Source organism: Pristiophorus japonicus, chromosome 6 (assembly GCF_044704955.1).
Source record: "Pristiophorus japonicus isolate sPriJap1 chromosome 6, sPriJap1.hap1, whole genome shotgun sequence".
NCBI classification, from domain to species: domain Eukaryota; kingdom Metazoa; phylum Chordata; class Chondrichthyes; family Pristiophoridae; genus Pristiophorus; species Pristiophorus japonicus.
In genome coordinates this window covers 140001076-140015696 of record NC_091982.1, presented here as the reverse complement: position 1 = coordinate 140015696, position 14621 = coordinate 140001076, and the positions used below count along the sequence as shown (strand labels likewise).

At 44.4% G+C, this 14621-nt stretch overlaps 1 protein-coding gene across 1 annotated transcript in view; it reads left to right on the top strand.

Annotated features, from left to right (window-relative positions):
- LOC139265791 (solute carrier organic anion transporter family member 2A1-like) overlaps positions 1–14621 on the top strand; it is a 163372-nt gene that overhangs the window by 56411 nt on the left and 92340 nt on the right. Inside the window, exon 5 of the mRNA XM_070883220.1 lies at positions 10252–10350. Within this exon, the coding sequence (XP_070739321.1) occupies positions 10252–10350 (99 nt within the window). The remainder of the gene's footprint in view (positions 1–10251; positions 10351–14621) is intronic.

Genomic DNA, 14621 nt, shown 5'->3' with positions numbered 1-14621 from the left:
AATCCCAAACTTGGTTAAAACTCGTAGATTTCTTCCATATGCATTTTAGGATCCCAAACTTTCTGTTTAATAGGCACAAATTGAATTTCCTTTTTAGTGAGTCCAAACACTGGGAGGGGGTTCCACAAATTTTAGAATCTTACAAAAGGCAGTGCAGCTCCTGCACAGGTTGACAAAAACACAAACACACTTATCAGAAATCGATGTCTCTGAAGGGCTGCCCCGGATCTGAAACATTGGGTTTGATAAGATCCCTTGCTTGTTTTATTTAATCAGCATAACTTATTTGGCTGGGTTTGTTTTCTTTGGAACAGAAGAGGCTGAGGGGAGACCTTATTGAGGTGTATAAAATTATGAGGGGCCTGGATAGAGTGGATAGGAAGGACCTGTTTCCCTTGGCAGGGAACAACCAGGGGGCATAGATTTAAAGTAATTGGTGGAAGGTTTAGAGGGGATTTGAGGGGAAATTTCTTCACCCAGAGGGTGGTGGGGGCCTGAAAGGGTGGCAAAGGTAGAAACCCTCACCACATTTAAACAGTACTTGGATGTGCACCTGAAGTGCTGTAACCTGCAGGGCTACGGACCTAGAGCTGGAAAGTGGGATTAGGCTGGATAGCTCTTGTTCGGCTGGCACAGACACGATGGGCCCAAACGGCCTAATTCCGTGCTAGAAATGTCTATGGGCCCGAACTTGGTGGTCTTACCGCCCACTGCCGCCGACTGCCACTGAGTTTTTTGGGTGGTCTCCCCTCAGTGCCATTTTCCACTGGGTCTCCCGTCGGCCGGAGTGGAGTATTGCTGGGACCTGCCCGCTGGCGGCCGCTAGCGCGCAAGGCGCGGAAATGACCTCCCGCCCGCCGAGCTGCCATTTTGGTGCGGGCAGGAGTGGGCGGTAGCAGGGAGAAGGACCGCTGCATGGAGGCAGGTCTAACCCCGACGGTAAGTAAGAGGACCTGCAAAAAAAGATTATTGAACGACTTTTATTTTTGTTTCGCCGATTTATGTGGATGGGGTCCCCTGAAGATTTTCCAGTGGGTTTTTATTGTGTGTAAATTTTAATTTTTATCTGTTCCCCCCTCCCTGGGCCCGACTCAATCCTCGGCGGCACTTTGGCGAGGATCGCATTTGCTGCCGAGATTGGGATTTGCCGCCCGCTGGAGCCCAGATTCACGGCGTAAGTCGTTTTTTTGCCGCCGGGCGGTACTGGCATATCTTTTAGAGGAATCACCCTGGCAAAGTACTGCCCGGTCTCTCGGCGGTCCTATGGGTGGCATTTGGGCAGGCCTTGGCTTTCATCAAGTTGGGGCCCTCTGATTCTATGATTGGGAGTCTAGCTGGTTGCCACCATCCACTCTCCATGATCCGAGTGCCCCAAAATAATGGAAGTGGATGTACACTTTATCACAACCAGTACACCTTTTCCTTAATATAACCATGAGGAGACACTGGGCTGCCTCATTGTCATGAAACAATGAGCCTAACAAAAGTGCCCCCTTTCAGAGGGGCACAACTAATAGAAAGCTAAAACAGAAACCTAGGAAAGTTATAAAATTAACTGTTATATCCAGTGTTCACAATGCCCTGCAGCCCCTGCAGTGCCCACCAGTCGCGGAAGGCGAGTGCACCTTCTCCAGGGCTACCCGGGCGCGGACAAGACTGGAGAGAGGCAGGCAGACAGAGCGACCACCCTACGGGCTGTGTCCAGCCTGGACCTTTGGATGGCCACCTTAGCCAGGCCCAGGAGCAGACCCATGAGAAGGTCCTCACCAAACATCAGGAGTGTGGGACTGAAGTGAGCCAGAGGTTGAGGAGCTTCAAATGATGAAACAGGAGCAGCAACCTCTCACACTCGGTGAAACACAAACTCACCCAGACTGCAGCAATTCACAACCTGTATGACGTAGAGAGTGGTGAATTCTTCGGAATTTTCCAATCCAAATTAACCTCACATCTTTCAGTGTTCTCCATCATGCAGCACTAAACCACAAAGTCAAAAGAAGCAGTTTCCATCAAAAAAAGCTTATGAATAGCTTTGATCAGTGAAGGAAAGAGCAATGAAGGGATATAGGAGCAGGACGGGTACATGGGAGCTAAACACCAAGATGGACTGGTTGGGCCGGACAGCCTGGTTCTGTGTTGTAATTTCAAAGCAATTCTACGTGGAAAAGACTTTTCCAAAGTCTTTAACAATTACTTAACGTATGTTAGAGGATTTGGGCTTCAGCTGATGAAAAAACCCGAGGAACTTAGTTTTCACAGGAACAGGAGGAGGCTAGTCAGCCCATCAAGCCTGTCACACAGGAACAGGAGGCCATTCAACCCCTCGACTCTGTTACATAGGAACAGGAGGAGGCCATTCTGCCTCTCAAGCCTATTACTTAAAAACTGGAGGAGGCCATTCAGCCCCTCAAGCCTGTGAAATAGGAACAGGAGAAAGCCATTCATCCCCTCGACCTGTTACATAAGAACAGGAGGAGGCCACTCAGTCCCTCGAGTTGGTTACATTGGAACAGGAGGCCATTCAGACCTCAAGCCTGTGAAATAGGAACAGGAGGAAGCCATTCATCCTCTCGACCTGTTACATGGGAACAGGAGTATACCATTCAGCCCTCGAGTCTGTTTCACCATTCTGTCAGATAATGGCTAATCTGTACGTCAACTCCATTTACCCGCCTTCTCTCCATATCCGTTGATAATCTTACCCAACAAAAATCTATCAATTTAATTCTTAAAAATGTCAATTGACCCCCAACATCCACAGCCTTTTGGGAAAAGAGTTTCAGATTCACACCATCCTAAATGTGAAAAGTGTTTCCTGATTTCACTCCTGAATTGCCTAGCTCCAAACTTAAAATGATCCCCTCTTCTTCGAGATTTTGTTTTTGTGCATAGCCTTTAGTTGGGACCACACGGTCTTTTGTGTTTGTTTGCCGATCTGGATACATTGGAGATTATTTGGTTCTTAGGCATTCCTGTTCCCCGCATGTAGTGATATAATCTGATGTGTGCACTTCCGTGAAGTAAATGTGAACATTCCTTGTGTGACACAATGAGATTTCATGTCAATATCTTCAGCTCAATGTGTCAGGTTTGATTTCCAGTGCGATGTGAAGTGGCTGTCAGTGGAATCACGCATCTGCTGGTATCTACAATAATCTATGTTAGTTTCTGGTTCCATCAAATCACTGGCTTGTAAGTTGATTGGATGGAATACATCCTAGATTGCTGGAAGAAGCAATGGTAGAAATAGCATAGGCATTGGGTCACAATCATTCAACACTCCTTAGATACAGGAATAGTACTGGAGCACTGGAGGGTTGCTCATGTTGTACCACTAATCAAGAAAGGGGAGAAGGATAATCAGGGATAAACAGGCCAGTCAACCTCACATTGTAAGTGGGGAAGTTATTGGAAACCATTATCAGGGACAAAATAAACTTTCATTTGGAAAGGTATGGATTAATCAAGGAGAGTCAGCATGGATTTGTTAACAGCAAATCGTGTCTGACTAACTTGATTGAATTCTTTGATGAGATAACAGGGAAGGTTGATCAAGGTAGTGCAGTTGATGTTGTATACATTACTTTGCCAAATTGCCACAAAGGAGGCTTATTAAGAAGATGGAAGCCTGTGGAATTGAGGGAAAAGTGGCGGTATTGATATGAGATTGGCTCAGTGACAGATAGCAATGGGCGGTGGTGGATGAATGTATTTCAGACCGGGAGGTGATTTGCAGTGGTCTTCCCCAATGGTCAATTTTGAGTCCATTACTCTTTTTCATTTTTATAAACGACCTCAACTCAGGTGTAGGGAGCAGCATTATAAAGTTGGAGAAGTATTTAAGGATGAGGAACTTACAGAGTTACGGACAAATAGCTGGGATGTGGGACTAAACACGGCTGATCTTTCACAGAGCCAGCACAGGCCCGATGGGCCGAATGGCCTCTTTCGGTGCTGTTCATTTCTATGATTTTTCTATGAAACTTGGCTTGTTAAACAACATGAACACCCCCCCCCCCCCCCCCCACCCCTACTCCACATCATTGAGGCAGCTAGTGGTTTAATTCTGTGTAAAGTAATGGTCTAGAAATCCTGGTCCTCTGTTTCCCGCGGGCGTTCGACAGAAAAAGATAAAAAAGACGAGCACCCACCTTATCCTGCTCCGCCCACCAGCGATCCCGGTCCTGAGGCCTCCTCTCCCTGCGTGTCGCAGCAAATGCACGTTGGGACATCCGTATGCTGGAGCTGGAGTCACATGGCACTGGACAGCCAATCCAGATACAGTATGTTCTCATTCATAATAATGGGAACTCCGTAAGTTGGAGTTCTCATTATTATGATTGAGAAACACCACCCTCCCAAACACCCGAACACTAATAAAAACATAGAAAAAATACACCACATATGTAAGATTAATTTAAATTAAAGTTATTAATTTCTCACAAAAAAATTACGATTTTTGAACAAGTTTTTTTTACTTATTGTGTAAAATAAACTTACTTTAGAGGGCAGGGTTTTTAATATTAAAATGTGTTTTTAAAATTTTATTTTACTATATTTTTGTATGTTTCAAAACTCTTACACCTGTAACAGCAGGCTATGCATCTGCTTTTATCAGGCGCAAGAGTTTTCAGGACATCCGCTGGACAAGATATGGGTAAATACCACAATCTTGCCCTTGCAAACATCCTGGCTGTGGGGATACGGCGGTCTTTCAAGCCAGAGCTTGACAGATTGGAAAAGCTGGTTTTCAGCTGAAAACTGGCTTTTGCGGGCCCTACCCAGGTTCATACACACTCCGTACACACTCCGTACGGACCTGGGGATTCCGGAATTTCTAGGCCAATATTGGGAGCTGTAGCTGTCGAGATGGCATTTCAGAGAATAAGGGCTGGATGTTACGAACCTCAGCAGGTCCATGGCGGGTGACGTCAATGTCTCCAGACCGCTGTGTAGAATGATTTTCCAATTGGCCCAGCGCGTTTCCCGGCCAATTGAAGGAAGCGGGTCTGATGATGTCATATGCTATGGAGGGAGTCACAGCACACGAGGAGGTTCTCTCCCCTTCCAATGGGCAGAACACACCACCCCAGGAGACCAATACAGCCTGGTTGCACATTGTACAGGAGGGCACAAGCAGGGATGTTGTCAGGAGGACCAGGCTGCAGTGTCACAAACCTTTCAATGCTCTCAGTGGATCATGAAACGTTACTGCAAAGCCACACTCAACCCCACCCTGCTGTGCCACTCATCACATCCCCATCACTCTCTCTCTATCTACATTATCATTTCCCCGTCTCACTAGCCACCCCTCACACTCACCCTCATCCTAGTGCAATCATACTAACTAACAACACACAAGGTAGGCACGTGTGTGTTTTAGCCAATGTTCATGTGAAGTCTCTGTTACTGTGCTGTCAAACATTCAAATCTTTATTTTCAACACTTTGAGTTCTCAAACAGATTTCTGAGCAGCAGAAGTGGCTTCATGAGTTGCATTGAATGGTGAGACATAACCCCTGCAATGCTGATGAGTGTGAAAGGAATGGCTTGGGCATTGCAGGGATGCTTTTATGGTGTTGGTGTGGGATGGTGCCAACCTGGTGCATCATGTGGCAGCCAGGGTGTACAGTGTCAAGTGGAGTAAATCTGAGTATGGTGAGGCCATCCCTGGTGTCCCGGGCAGCAATGTGGTCAGGAACTGATGCCCTCTGCCCTATGCAGCATCAGGTGATTGCGGAGAAGGTTGGTGCTGCTGGTGTTGGGGCTGATTGTGAGGACCAAGATGAGAAAGTATAAATTGCAAAGAATGCTGATGGTTTAGATGACAGGTGAAGTAGAGATGACAGAAGCGATCTGTCAATGGTGAGAGAGGTAATGAGGTCAGACTGGATGGAGACTTGTGTAAAGACTTGCAGCATTCTGAATATGTAGTGGAAATGCAGTTTAGAGAAGCTAGCGGCTAAGGGAACATTTCTCAATGAACTGGGAGCCTTGACTTGACATTTGAAGCTGTCAGCTCATCAGCTGCAACAATGGCCAGTGACCTCCTGCCTCAGCTTCACAGACGAGGTCGAGGCAGAGCAGGAAACCGGTGGGCGACCTATCAAATTCAAAAAGCTGGGGAAAAAAGCATTGTTAAGTGGCTGTAAACCAGCCACAAATGACCTGAATTGCCTCCCCCACTGCTGTCGGGTGTTGGATCTGCTCAGCGCTAGCAGACCCGACATTGGGGTCCCGAACCGCTGTCAAAAAGAAAGTTTCCCACGCGCCCCACCATCGATCATGCCCGCTGACCCCCTGGAAAATTCCCCTTAAGTTGCTACCCACAGGCCCCTGGGGTTTATAAATTGTTTGTATTTGGCAGGTAGGATCAGAACAATTTTAAAGTCATATCTACAGGCAAGTGAGAGTATCAACTGCAAGTATATGGAGTAAGAACTAGTAACTGGACTTACCGATAGGCTCTTCACTTGAAGTTAATTCCCTATGGAGCAGATTGCTCTTTTTAATTCATTTCTGGTATGGGTTCATTCAAACCACAAGTTAGTATCTTCAGATTATATGATGATTGTCACACCCAATTTGTGAAAAACCATTTCAGATATTATCAAAGCGATGATGATAAGAACTGGACAACAAACATTTAGCTAACTGTGAAATTCATTACTTGGGATTACATAGATTACAGCATAGAAACAGGCCATTCAGCCCCACCAGTCCGTGTTTTTGATCCACGTGAGCCTCCTCATTTCCTTCCTCATCTAACTCTGATCAGCATAACCCTCTATCCCTGTCTCCCTCATATGTTTAACTAGTTTCCCCTTAACAACTATTCACATCAACTGCTCCCTGTGGTAGTGAGCTCCATATTCTCACCACTCTCTGTAGCAAATTGTCTGCCATGTTTCTCACATTACAACAGTGACTACACTTCAAAAATACTTCATTGGCTTTAAACCGCTTTGGGAGGTCCTCCCTCCCTTCTGTACAAAGTTCCTTCTGAATTCCAGTGGAAACACTCTCTTTGTGACTACACTCTCAAAACCTTTCATGATTTTAATGACCCTATTAGGTCACCCCGCAGCCTTCTCTTTTCAAGAGAAAAGGGACCCAGCCAGTTCAAACTTTGCAGATAACCTTGCAGTTAATTTTCCAGTGCCTCCATAAACTTGTTATAATATGGTGACCAGAAATGTACATAATACTCTTAAATGTGGTCTAACCAAGGTTCACTACAAGTTTACCATAACTTCTCTCATTTTCACTTCTGTCCCCTCCAGAGATAAACCCTAGTGCTTGGTTTGCTTTTTTATGGCTTAATAAACCTGTGTCACTACTTTTAGTGATTTATGTATTTGTACTCCGAGATCCCTTTGCTCCTCTACACCATTTATATTCTTACTTTCCAAGTAATATGTGACCTCCTTACTCTTCTTACCAAAATATACCTCACATTTATCTTTGTTGAAATTAATTTCCCAATTATACGCCCATTCTGCAAGTTTATTAAAGTCTACTTATAATTTTTTGCAGTCCTCCTCAGTGTCGATTACTCCCCCCAGCACACACAGTTTGGTGTCGTCCACAAATATAGAAATTGGGTTTTTGATTCCTAAATCTAAGTTGTTAATATAAATTGTGAACAACAGTGGTCCCAGCACTGATCGTTGTGGGATCCCACTTCTCACCTTCTGCCACTGTGACTAGCTACCCTTTACCCCTACTCTCGGCTTTCTGTTTTGTGGCCAGCTAGCTATCCATTCTGCTACTTGTCCCCTGACTCTGCATGCTCAGACCTTATTCATTAGTTTATTATGTGGTACCGTGTTGATGACCTTTTGGAAATCGATATATATTACATCTACTTCATTGTCCTTGTTCACTCTCTCTGTTACCTCTTCAAAGAATTCAGTTGGGTTGGTCAAACAAGACTTTCCTTTTTGAAATCCATGCTGACTATTATTACATTTTTGGTTTCTAGATAATTTTTTATTTTATTCTTTAGTAGAGATTTCATTATCGTTCCGATCACTGATATTAAGCTGACTGATCTATAGATCCCTAGACATATTCTATCTCCCTTATTAAAAATAGGTATAACATTAACTATCCACTCGTCCTCTGACATAAGAACATAAGAATTAGGAACAGGAGTAGGCCATCTAGCCCCTCGAGCCTGCTCCGCCATTCAACAAGATCATGGCTGATCTGGCCGTGGACTCAGCTCCACTTACCCGCCCCCTCCCCATAACCCTTAATTTCCTTATTGGTTAAAAATCTATGATTTGAATACATTCAATGAGCTAGCCTCAACTGCTTCCTTGGGCAGAGAATTCCACAGATTCACAACTCTCTGGGAGAAGAAATTCCTTCTCAACTCGGTTTTAAATTGGCTCCCCCGTATTTTGAGGCTGTGCCCCCTAGTTCTAGTCTCCCCGACCAGTGGAAACAACCTCTCTGCTTCTATCTTGTCTATCCCTTTCATTATTTTAAATGTTTCTATAAGATTACCCCTCATCCTTCTGATCTCCAACGAGTAAAGACCCAGTCTACTCAATCTATCATCATAAGGTAGCCCCCTCATCTCCGGAATCAGCCTAGTGAATCGTCTCTGTACCCCCGCCAATGCTAGTATATCCTTCCTTAAGTAAGGTGACCAAAACTGCATGCAGTACTCCAGGTGCGGCCTCACCAATACCCTATACAGTTGCAGCAGGACCTCCCTGCTTTTGTACTCCATCCATCTCGCAATGAAGGCCAACATTCCATTCGCCTGACACCACACATTTTTCTAATGAATTATTAAATACCTGTGAAAGTGCCTCTTCTCTAGATTCTTTTAAAATGTATGGCTGCAATCTATCCGGACCAGGGTTTTTATTCTCTTTGAGTTTGATTAGTTTATTTAATATTTCTCCTCTTTATTTTAAATGCAGTTATATCATTTCTAATCTCATCTTCTGATGTCATGCCCACATGATCCGTCTCCCTGGTAAATATTGAAGCAAAATAATGATTTCATTTTTCTGCCATATCGCTATTGGTGCCTGTGATTTTATCCTGTCTGTTCCTTAATGACCCTATTCCCATCCTGGCTTTCCTTATTTTATTTATATGCCTGTAGAATATTTTACTATTTTGTTTATGTTCCTTGATAATTTAATGTCATAGTTCCTCTTTGCCTTCCTAATTGTTTTGACCTCTCTCCTAATCTCTTTGTATTCTCCCTTGTCATGCTCTCCCCTGCTGTCCATGTACTTATTATATGCCTCCTTCCTTACCCTCAATTTCTCCCTTTTGTTTTTATTCATTCCTGGTGTCTCTTAGTGTTTGGTTTGTTCTTGTTTTTAGCAGAATATATTTTTTTCTGAACTCAGTTGAACACCGTTTATAAATGTTTCCTATTGCTGCTCTACATCATTACAAAAGCAAAATACTGCGGATGCTGGAATCTGAAATAAAAACAGAATTTTCTGGAAATACTTCTGTTTTTATGCTCTATATCATTGTTTGCAAATATTGTTGTTCATTTTATTTTCCCAAGTTCTATTCTCAGCTGCTCAAAATCAGCTTTCCTCCAATCTATTACCCTGGGCTTTGTCATGCTTATTTCCATTTCAATTATTATCTTAAAACCATATTATATTATGGTCACATACTGTGGTTAAATATCAGAAGCCCAATAGGCTGTTGCCATAGTTGCAAAGTTAACCATTCCCAAGACAGCCCAAGGTATATTGCAGATTGCATAAAGTAGATTTAAAAACAGATCAGAAAAGATTGCTTGACCGTCCATGTTAATGGCCCAGATTTTGCGGTGGTATTCACTCTGAAACTGACCGTGACGTCAGGATTTTGAGCATATGCAGATAAACACGGAAATCTGGAAGATGCGATCAGTCATTCATTGCTCCAACACAACTTGTCATTTCACTAATAATATTGGGTTGTGTTTAGCGATCGGGATGTGTTTGCTGATCAGGACTTATCATGTCATTAAAAACGATTGTTTTCTTTGAATCATAGTAGAACAGAAGGAGGCCATTCTTTTAAGTATTCGTAACGATGTTTCCTTTTGAAACGGTTATTGTTGCTAATCTGCTATTTCACAAATTTGTTCAGACAAAAGGTTCCTCAAGGATTAAAAAAACACTGAACAATGTGCTTACAAATGCATGGCAGGCAAAACCATGGTTACTGAGCTTATTTTCCACTATTGACCCTTGTCTTTCCTCTTCCCCTCTCCAGCAATCCTATTTGCAATATCTGTCTTTGGGCCTGCCTTCGGGTACTTACTGGGGTCAGTGATGCTACGCTTATTTGTGGATCTAAACAGGGTGAACCCAGGTAAGTGGCATCCAGTGAAAAATGCTATGACGTAGAAGCAAAATACAAGCTTTTCTCCTTTTTGCGTATCTGATAATCCGAATTACATTGTGCTTTCAAAAGGCAATTCCAGCTTCATCAGTTTAAATGTAGCAGAAAATTTATGAAATGTGGGAAGTAATGGTGTAAATTGCATTAATATTCCAATCCTCCTTGGATACAGGGCTGGTGCCAGAGGACTGGAGAATTGCAAATGTTACACCTTTGTTCAAAAAAGGGTGTAAGGATAAACCCAGCAACTTAACCTCAGTGGCGAGGAAGCTTTTAGAGACGATAATCCGGGACAAAATTAACAGCAACTTGGACAAGTGTTGATTAATTAAGGAAAGTCAGCACGGATTTGTTAAAGCCAAATCGTGTTTAACTAACTTGATTGCGTTTTTTGATCAGTTAACAGAGGGTTGATGAGGGCAATGCAATTGACGTGGTGTCCATGGACTTCCAAAAGGCTTTTAATAAAGTGCCACCATAATCGACTTGCCAGCAAAGTTGAAGCCCATGGAATAAAAGGATATGAAATAGGCTCAGTGACAGGATACAGAGAGTAGCGGTGAATAGTTGTTTCTCGGACTGGTGGAAGGTATACAGTGGTGTTCCCCAGGGGTCGGTACTGGGACCACTGCTTTTCTTGATATATATTAATGACTTGGACTTGGATGTAAGGGCACAATTTCAAAATTTGCAGATGAAACAAAACTTGGAGGTACAGTGAACAGTGAGGAAGATAGTGACAGGCAGGCTGGTGGAATGGGCGAACACATGGCAGATTAAATTTAAATCAGAAAAGTGCGAAGTGATACATTTTGTTAGGAAGATCAAGAAAAGGCAATATAAACTAAAGGATACAATTCTAAAGTGGGTGCAGGAACCGAAAGACTGGGGGTATATGTGCACAAATCATTGAAGGTGGCAGGACATGTTAAGAAAGTGCTTTTAAAACCATATGGGATCCTGGGCTTCATAAGTAAAGGCATAGAGTACAAAAGCAAGAAGTTATGATGAACATTTATAAAGCACTAGTTCGGCCTCAACTGGTTTACTGTGTCCGGTTCTGGGCCCTGCACTTTAGAAAGAATGTGAAGGCCTTCGAGAGGGTGCATAAAAGTTTTTCAGGAATAGTTCCAGGGATGAGGGACTTCAGTTATGTGGATAGACTGGAGAAGCTGGGGTTGTTCTCCTTAGAGCAGAGAAGGTTGAGAGGAGATTTGAGAGAGGTGTTCAGAATCGTGAGGGGTCTGGACAGGGCGGATAGAGAGAAACTGTTCCCATTGGTGGAAGGGTCGAGAACCAGAGGACACAGATTTAAGGTGATTGGCAGAAGGTCCAAAGGCAACATGAGGGAAAACTTTTTAACACAGCAAATGGTTAGGATCTGGAATCCACTACCTGAAATGATGGTGGAGGCAGACTCAATCATGGCTTTCAAAAGGAAATTAGATAAGTACCGAAAGAAAAATAATTGCAGGGCTACGGGGAAAGGGCATGGAGAGGGGCTAGTTGAAGTGCTCTTGCAGAGAGCTGGCACGGGTTCGAGGGGCCGAATGGCCTCCTGTGTTGTAACCATTCTATGATTCATTGAAGAGACGTTTAATTATTCATGATTTATGCGATCTCTTCTAAAACAGCATAGAAAAAAACTGTAGCTGTCTCTCTGACTTTAATCATTAATCTCGTGTCGAAATGGTTCCATCTCTCCCTCCCCCAACTCCAAGCTTACATTTTTGATGTGGCACTCTGCCAGATGAACTTAGCCAGAACTAATGAAATCCTTCGCTGAGTTTGGCCGCCTTCCAATAATGACAGCCTACCCAGTTTATAGCATTGACATACACGAGCAGATACTGAGTTAACTGACGCATTCACTATCAGGCCTGAGTTAATTGCCAGCTACACCAGGTCGATATAAATTCAATCCCTCTAGGCCTGTTTGTGAGCCGGAAACTTGGGAGGCCTGAGTGCAGGCTGAAATTGGTCCTTGATTTTCATTGCCGTTATTCGGGTGAGCTGTCGGTGTCTCCACAGGTAGCTCTCCCATTTTATAAGGATGAATTTCAGGCCACCTGCTTCCCTGGCTGTGGCCTGAAGGTAAGACCCATGAGGGAGGAGAAAATCAAACTTAAAAAAAAGAATAACCTACCTTTTTGGTGGCGGCCGATTCCCAGACGGTATCCACGGCCAGAAACACTGAGCGGAGTAGGCCATTTGACAATTAGGTTCCAATCCTAGGAGCAGGCTGAGACTGAGATCTCCCAAACAGACATACCTCATGAGTTCCATTACCCAGCTATCTTGCACTAAACTAAAGGGGTCCTGTTAGCAACAAAACATGTATCAGCACGCCTCAGGTGGGAAACTGACACACTGGGCAATGGTCTGCTGTGAGTCTGTGCACTGATATCAACCAATGATGTCAACAGAAATAAGTACACCTTTTAAATATTTTCATTGAGCCTAACATCTGTCATTGGGAAGATGCTGAAGTCCATTATTAAGGAAGCAGTAGTAGGACATTTAGAAAATCATAATACAATCAAGCAGAGTCAGCATGGTTTTATGAAAGGGAAATCATGTTTGACAAATTTGCTGGAGTTGTTTGAGGATGTAACAAACAGGGTAGATAAAGGGGAAACAGTAGTATTTGGATTTCCAGAAGGCATTCGACAAGGTGCCACATAAAAGGCTACTGCACAAGATAAGAGCTCACGGGGTTGGCATGGATAGAGGATTAGCTAAGTAACAGAAAACACAGAGTTGGGATAAATGGGTCATTTTCAGGTTGTCAAACTGTAACTAGTGAGGTGCCACAGGGATCAGTGCTGGGGCCTCAACTATTTACAATCTATTTTAATGACTTGGATGAAGGGACAGAGTATACTGCAGCCAAATTTTCTGATGATACAAAGATAGGTGGGAAAGCAAGTTGTGAGGAGGACACACAGGGGCCGAAATTGCCTCTTTCCTTAAGGCCTGTTACCACCGCAAATCGGCGGCCAGGCAGCGGAGTGGAGTGGCCGACCACCTTTTGGTGGAATGGCCGCTGCTAGCCCAATTGCCCTCCCGAGTTTCCCCGGCGGTGCCCCGACCGCCCCCTTACCGCTCCGCTGCTGCTGATCGGTGTTAAGCGCATCATCACCGTGCACACCGCCGATCTAACCCCCCCCCCCCCCAACGGCAACACTCCCCTCGGAAAATCTTCGGCCTGCCCAGCGGTGCCAAAACAAACTTTTCCCCAGTGGTCCAGTGAGGCTGTGGCCTTCTAAAATGGTGGTGCAGCTTCTCTTAAAGGGGAGAGTGCAACGCTGCTGCCACCATGTTTTTTTTTTGTCGGTCGAGTGCCGTGTCTGGCCAACAGATATGCCCCCGGTTTCAGCCAGGCTGCCAACAGGCAGTTTGACACCTCCTCTTGGGTGCCAGGCCACTGGCCCGGCCGAAACCCTCCCTGGTGGTCCAGTGGGCCAATGTTTTAGAAGCGCGGAGGCGCTCCCCTTTAAGTGAAGAGGAGAGCCGTGGTGACTCCGCAGCCCCCCCCCTCCAATTGCCTGCCACTGCCACATTTATGGCCCTCAAGTGTAGTCACTGCCCCCATTATGACCGACTTCCGGATCAAAACAACAAAAAACAAAGAGCTGAATGTTGCGCAAGAGGCGACCTGACTGCAGCTGCAATGAAAAACCATTGAAACAATAGGCGGGGGGGGAGGCTGGGCGGAATTTCTACCCCAAAAAATCTGCAAAGGGACATAGACAGCCTAAGTGAGTGGGAAATGTGAGGTTATCCACTTTGGTAGGAAGAATAAAAAAGCAAATTATTATTTAAATGGGGAGAGATTACAAAATGTTACGGTACAGAGGGACCTGGGGGTCCCCGTGCATGAAGCACAAAAAGTTAGTATGCAGGCACAGCAAGTGATCAGGAAGGCAAATGGAATGTTGGCCTTTATTACAAGGGGGATGGAGTATAAAAGTAGGGAAGTTTTGCTACAACTGTACAGGGTATTGGTGAGACCACACCTGGAGTATTGCATGCAGTTTTGGTCACCTTATTTAAGTCGGGAAATATTTGCATTGGAGTAAGTTCAGAGAAGGTTCACGAGGTTGATTCCTGAGATGAAGGGGTTGTCTTATGAAGAAAGGTTGAGCAGGTTGGGCCTATACTCATTGGAGTTTAGAAGAATGAGAGGTGATCTTATTGAAACATATAAGATACTGAGGAGGCTCGACAGGGTAAATGCA